We start from the raw sequence: 6727 nt of genomic DNA, 5'->3' as shown, positions 1-6727 counted from the left end.
TTCAGTCAGGACGGGACCTCATTAAGAAAATACAATAAAGATTCAAACATACAGCATTTTGCATGTTATTCACTGTCTTTTTTTCTAACAATCAAAATCATTGACCACTTTTTGTTTTTAAATGTAAAGCAATTTTAATATATAGATTTATATATAAAGCACTCCATTTTCATTTAAAGTCCATTATTTGGTTATGTAACTGCTACGGATTTAGAAACAAAAGGTATTTTCTCTTCTTCTGAAATCCATAACTTTCAGTGCTTAGAATTGTTTATTTTTTTTATTTTATTTTTTTTAGATCCTTTTTTACTCATCATAAAAATGTACATTAAAATGGCGTGGAGTTGGTACTCTGGAACCCTGGCCTTCCTGAGACAAGATCCACTTTTTCGTGTGTGTGCAAGATAGTGAGCAATTATGTCTTCTTTTACAAAGGAAAAAAATATATATATAATCAACATAAAACATACAGGCTTCAGATAGTCCATGAAATCAACATTGTCATAGAACTAAGAAGTCAAAGGTCAAACAGAACATGACAACACTGTTCCATCCCAGAGTTCTGAAAGTAGCAATGAATGAATCTTCATTCTGCAAAGTGTTGTGGTTTACTTTTTAAATGGAAGCATTTGTCCTTTTTGTTTTTCCAACATTCCCATGGTTAAATTCCTTTTTTTAACTCCAGAAAAAAACAAAGTGTTTGTAAACTGTCGGTGGCCTTGGAGGAAACAAATGACATGAGAGAACTGAACATAAGTGAAACAGAGCGAAAGCTAACAAACCAAAAAGGTAGGCACCTCTGAAGTGAGCCCTAGAAACCAAGGCTCCATCTGATGTCTTGTCCTTCACTCTCTCCGTTGCTCAGATTTGGGAGAGCTACAAGTCCCTCTACCCCAATCTATGGCCACAGGTCTGCAAAATACTTTTTTTGTTGCATTTTTTTGTATTTATATTATTTTTTTTCTTCGCTTTTCTGTTTTTTCATCTGTTTATAATCTGAAAAATGGTGCAATACTCAATTTATAATCCATATTTTCTTGGATTATTCCACAATGAAAGCCACTAAGGTAGATAAACATATTACAGATTAAAAACACACTTATTTTAGTCCTTGAGTAAACATTTACACATGAACTGTCCCCATCTCCCCTCAGTACTTGTATCATGTTGTTCGATTAGCTGGATGAGGGGTGAGGCCGACACTCAGTGCAACGCTAGAGGCTAGTAACAATAAACATCAGAATATATTTTTGACAAGCAAAAAGAAAACAAAAACAAATCAATAATAACAACATAAAACTAATATACTGAATTGAAAAGAAACACATAGCGGAGACTCGTCCGCCGTAATCACAAGCTCACAATTGTTTGAACCTCGCATACATTTTCTCAGCTGGCGCACTAAACATTCATCCATACAACATACAGTACAAGCAACCTTGTGCAAACACTCAAATACAACAGATGTCAATTTGCCTTTATATCGATCTTTGTTTTCAACAACACTCGTATTTCAAATTTAATTCACTCTGAACCGATGCTATCAAAAATCTCTGAAGTGTATGAATGAGACAAAAATCAACTACAAAAAGTGTTCACATTACATTATTGGCGCTTCTTTTGATTCAAGTATTTGTTTTCATTATTTCGTATTACTCTGATATGTTTATGATCTTTTCTTCTGGGAAATATAATGTTGAGGAGGATACACAGGGTAAGGGCTGAAGCCGGGACAAAGACGGGGAGGGGGGGCTTAGGCTAAGTGGAAAGAGAGAGATCTAGCCATATACACATATACACCCATTACCGGTATGTACTCTTGATTGTATACATGTACATGAACTAGCATGTGCATATTCAACCCAGGCCTTTTAAGAACGATTTGTTATTTCAACTCTTTTCGGGGGTCCCTGCCCCAGACCCTTGCCTGATCCTTGATTGAGAAGCATATTTTGCTAGAACTCCAGTTGCCTACGAGTCCATGTGATTTTAGAAAGGGAGAGCATCTGATTTCCAACACTAGCCAGGTAGATAGGAGCGAGGCGGGCGGCGTGGAGGCGAGGGGTGGGGCTTGTGGGGGGGAGGGGCCTCTCAGTGCTGGTGCTGCGCCAAGAAATCCAGGCTGTCGTCCTGCTCGTCCGTCCTCCCCCCTCTGTACGACTCCCCACTTAAATCGCCAGTTCCTTGATTCAAGTCCAGTGTGGAGTAAACGCATTTTCTTTTTCCAGGAACAAACAAACAAACAAAACAGGCAATAGTGATTGTTTTGTTGAATGACACGCGAGTCTAGAGCGACTCTGGAAGAGGGTGAATCCCCTATTGGTTTTAAGACTTGGTACCAAACTTGAGGTGTGTCCGTTTCTGCTGATACGGTGGGTCCCTGCTCGGACCCTGACCCCAAAGCCAGATTTCGAGGGCAATGGCCTGCAATGTTGGATGAAGTGGCGCGCCCTTCAGGTCGGAGGTCAGAAGTGAACACCGTGGATACAGCTTCCCCACACGCGGCCCAGAAAACGAGCCCAGATGGGGTGAGAAGGCCTTGGTGTGCACAGCTGAAACATACATTAGGACTTTTTTCTCTTGTAGTTTCTAGTTTTTGTGAAAACCTTCACGATAAAGAAAAAGATCATGTTTTTTTTTGGTTTTTAAAAAGATGTACCCGATGTGACCCATTGACAGTGCACAGAGACACATTCTGGGACAACTCCCTCCTGTGACCCGGTTCTCCACTCTTCTTTTAGCCATTGGTGAGAAGACCAGCACCGTTTGATCTGTCCTGCCCCTCTCCATAACCTCCCTATTCCTCCTGTCTCTTTACGGCTGGAGCTTTTGATGTACACCACTGCAGCAATTAATGAACCAAAGTCTCATTCCACTAAAGATAAATTAGGATATGGCAAGGTGGAAGTAGATATTTGTAGTTCAGTTGGCACAAGACAAGAAGAACTGCCTCCGTTTCCCAACCACTCGTGCTTCCAGCAGGTCATTTAGTGTCATCTAGTGGGAAATTGAACCCTTGAAGCTGTGCCTAACCTAGTGTTTCTCCTAGTAAGGTTAGCATTACAAGAAGGATCTACGAGAGGCTCTTTCAGAGGGAAGCTGCCCAGTACTGATCATGGGGAGATAGTGGTGGGGAAGATTGGCAGATGTAAAGGATTTTCTAAATGGCTGTGAACGTGCACCTCCTTGTCTTTGCATAGAAATGGAAGGCTGCGATCGTTTGAGGTGGTTCTAAGTGTAACTGAGTGCTCCCAGAGTTCAACATAAAGCACCAGTGTGTGAGTGAGTGAGGCCCGTCAACACTAAAGGATACGTGTTAGGAGACAACAAGGAGTGGAGGAGGAGTGGCACAGGAGGCTGGCTCGCCATCCTGGAGACGTTTCACCGTTGATTGTAGAACCTTTCCCACCGTATCAGCCTCTCCACGCACCCCCGCCCCAAATACAGAGCCGAGCCCCGTCCATTGGCTGAGATCTGCAGTGTTAGTATGGCCTTGCCTTTCCCCCAGAGCACACACCGCGGGGCCGAGGTGCACCTCAACACCCCACACCAGGTTCTGCCTATAGGGGGCCGTGGGGAAGGGCAGGAGAGCAGCTGAACACTGCATGGAGACCAGTATCAAAAAGCCATAAAATCATTATCAGAATACAAGCATTAACTATATCATCATCATTATCAATGATAACAGCAACGATAACAGCAAAGTCGATGACAAAAACAAAACAAAAAAAACACTGGCAATTCCAGAAGTGAAACCTAGACATAAACACATCAAACGCCTCCATCTCTGGCTAAAGTGATCCTTGCATGAGAGAGAGAGAGAGAGAGAGAGAGAGAGAGAGAGAGACACACACACACACACAGAGAGAGAGAGAGAGAGATTGAGAGTGGAAGTGGAGGTTGCTGAGGAGGACAGACTCTGGCGCAGTAGTAGTAGTTTTAACACAGGTGGGCCAGTTGTGAAAGAGCTGCTCTTGGCCTGGAGGCCCAAGGGGAGGGGTTAGGGAGTGTGTGTGTGCGGGGCGGGGTGGGGGGGGGTGGGGAGGGCAGTCTGTGGGAGAGGGATAGGGGTGAGAGGTGAGAGCTGCTGCAGAGCCCGACACTCAGCAGCAGGCAGGCACTCAGTGGCCACACTATCAACAGGTTGGCAGGGCCTCCGATAGAGAGAAGAAAGAAAAAGAAAGAAAGAAATGGCGATCCTCCCTGCTGGATCGTTAGAACATAAAACGCTTTTAGCATTTCCAGACACCAAGGCTAAAGATTTCAAAGTAATGCAATGTAACAGTGATATTTACTTTGATATAGTAAGAGGACAAGGACGAGTGCTTCGGGTTTTTCCCCGGACACACCCACCGTCAGAATTGAGTCAGTTCTTTGTTTTTCCCTTCACTTTGCTACCATGTTTGACATCCTTCCTGGTCCCACCGACTTGAGGGAAGAAGGATATATAAAATAAAAAAAGAGAGAGAAATCTTCTTCACATCCATGTAAAGTTCAAAAATAAGTGTACAGAGAAGCCACCAAGCAGATTGCTTTTTTTTTTGTCTTTGCTTTTTCAGTTTTTGTTTGCCAGTGTTGCTTCTCCCGTCTTCTAATTTGTTGGCATTGAAGGTACGTATGATGAGCTGTGACGCTCTTGCTAAGTGCTATGATAAACCACCATCTTCAGAAATCAGTATCTTTGTTCCGTACTTTTGTACCAATACAAACGTGGGCAAATCAAAAAGGGTGCTGCCATCTGGTCTTCTGGGTAAAAAGGAAAGACTCCTCATTTTGGTATGATGCCCCCTCCCCCCCAGCACTCTCACACACACACACACACACACACACACACACACACACACACACACACTGACACACACCTGTCCCTCCCTCTCCCCCGACCAGTCACTGGCGTTACGTGTGGAGAGCGGGCTGGCTGGGGAAGTGCTCGGCACATACGTCCTTGTGTCTTGGACAGATGGTTTGTGGCCAGCGCGCTCCTCTTCTCAGATCACACACTCTTGGGGCAGGATGAAGGCGGTAGTAGTGGCAGTTCTGGGGTAGGGGGAGGGTGGGGCAGATATGGAGTTCTTGCAGTTTAACCGTTCCGTATAGTCTCCTCTCCGTCTGAGAGAGGCGCAGGGTCGGCTGCTTGGACGGTAGAGTCTGTGGCTTATATTGCACGTCACTTGAAATGGTGCTTGGGGAGGAGGGGCCACTAGGGGGCGTTCAGAATGAACTATACACCGGTGGGACACATTTACGACTTGAGGTTTTCCACAGAATCAGTGAGAAGGTCCAGGACTGAGACCAGACTGCAAGTTGCCCGCAGATGAGTTGAGGTGCATGAAGTGTTTAACAGTTCCATGATAATAGCAGTGGTTAGTTTTGTGGGCCGTCACGTACATATACAGTATGTACAAGCGACGACCCCGACCCCCCACCAGGTAAGATTGACACATTTGAATAAAGTCATCTCTCAGCTTCGTCTGCAATGGTTCAAGATGAAAAAATCAAATAAAAACACTACAAAAATAAATGGCTTGAACAAGGCGAACAGAGTTGCATCATTCCCTTTGAGCGCGGTGCGTGTATGGGGGGGTGGGGGGACTGAATCGGCTTGCGAAATGCGCGGAAGTTGTGAAGTGTGGTTTGCGTAACTGAAGCCGCAGCAGCATGTACTCTCCACTCAGGGTTTCGCTGGCTCAGAGATGAGGGTGTGCAAGTGTCAGTATGCTTCTTCACCAAGTACAGAGTGAGCGAGGACAGCGGGGCGGGGAAAGAGGTTAAGGCTAGTAATGTGCTGAGAGAAAGAAAACGTTAAGTCTGGGGCCGGCTGAAAGTTCTACAACCATTCTGATTGGCGGTGGGGGGGGGGGTGTTTCGCTTTGGGAATGACGTGTTTTTCGTGGATCTCTGAGGTGCAGAATGATTGCCTCAAAGGGCAGAGAGGGATGACGTGAGTTTAAATGTGAGTTTAAAGATGGCAGCTCGTCATCGTGTCAGTTCGACTGAAATACATGTTTGTTTTCCTCCACACACAGAAAGTTCTCCAAAGTTCATTTCTGTAAAAAGTTATCTTTCCTTTGATGAGTCAAAGAGTTTTCCTCTTGTGTCTCAAAAAGGAAAAACTGAACACTGTGACCAAAGCCTCTTACCGAGATTCACAAAAGAAATGCAACTGAAATGTCTTTTTTTTTTGTTAAGGTAGAAGAGGTGGAGGAGGGTGAGCAGCCAGGACATAGCCTTGTCCTCCTCTCGTGTCCTCCTTTACCGTTCCACCCACACTGATTATCTCCACATTGATTTGCTTTGAGGTTTTTGCTCCTGTTTGTTGGTTTAGCCGCGGTCCTACATGGACTCCCCGCTCAGCAGGTCCCCAGGTAGCAGCGTATTGATTGGGGTGGGACTCCCCATGACCCGCCCCTCCTCGCTGCTCGGGGGGCCCCACAGGCTGGAATACTGCTGCACGCCGCCCCAGAGCAAGTCTCCGCCCGTCTTGGCTCCGCCCCCTCCCAGGCCACCGCCGCTGTTGCCGCCGCCATTGTTGTTGTTCCAGTGGGGCGAGTGGCCGATGGGGTGAGGAGAGGCTCCGGGCCCGCCCCCGCCCATCCGGGACTGATTGCTGCCTGGATTGGCCTGCCAGCTGGTGGTTCCCCCTAGCGACTGGCCCTGTGCAAAGAAGCGGTTCACTTCGTCCTCCCCGGCAAACTCGGCCAGGATGGTGGTGTTCCCCAGCACGCAC

The 6727-nt window shown here is 46.0% G+C and overlaps 1 protein-coding gene across 1 annotated transcript in view; it reads right to left on the bottom strand.

The window, feature by feature from the left end:
• Window positions 1-4720: 4720 nt before the first annotated feature.
• The window catches only part of tnrc6c1 (trinucleotide repeat containing adaptor 6C1), a 57448-nt gene continuing 55441 nt past the window's right edge, over window positions 4721-6727 (bottom strand). Inside the window, exon 22 of the mRNA XM_083649636.1 lies at window positions 4721-6727. Within this exon, the coding sequence (XP_083505762.1) occupies window positions 6334-6727 (394 nt within the window). The 3' untranslated portion in view covers window positions 4721-6333.

Source organism: Poromitra crassiceps, assembly GCF_964638095.1.
Source record: "Poromitra crassiceps genome assembly, chromosome: 13".
NCBI lineage: Eukaryota > Metazoa > Chordata > Actinopteri > Beryciformes > Melamphaidae > Poromitra > Poromitra crassiceps.
The sequence above is the reverse complement of the archived record's forward strand: the minus strand, read 5'-3'. Positions and strand labels throughout refer to the sequence as shown.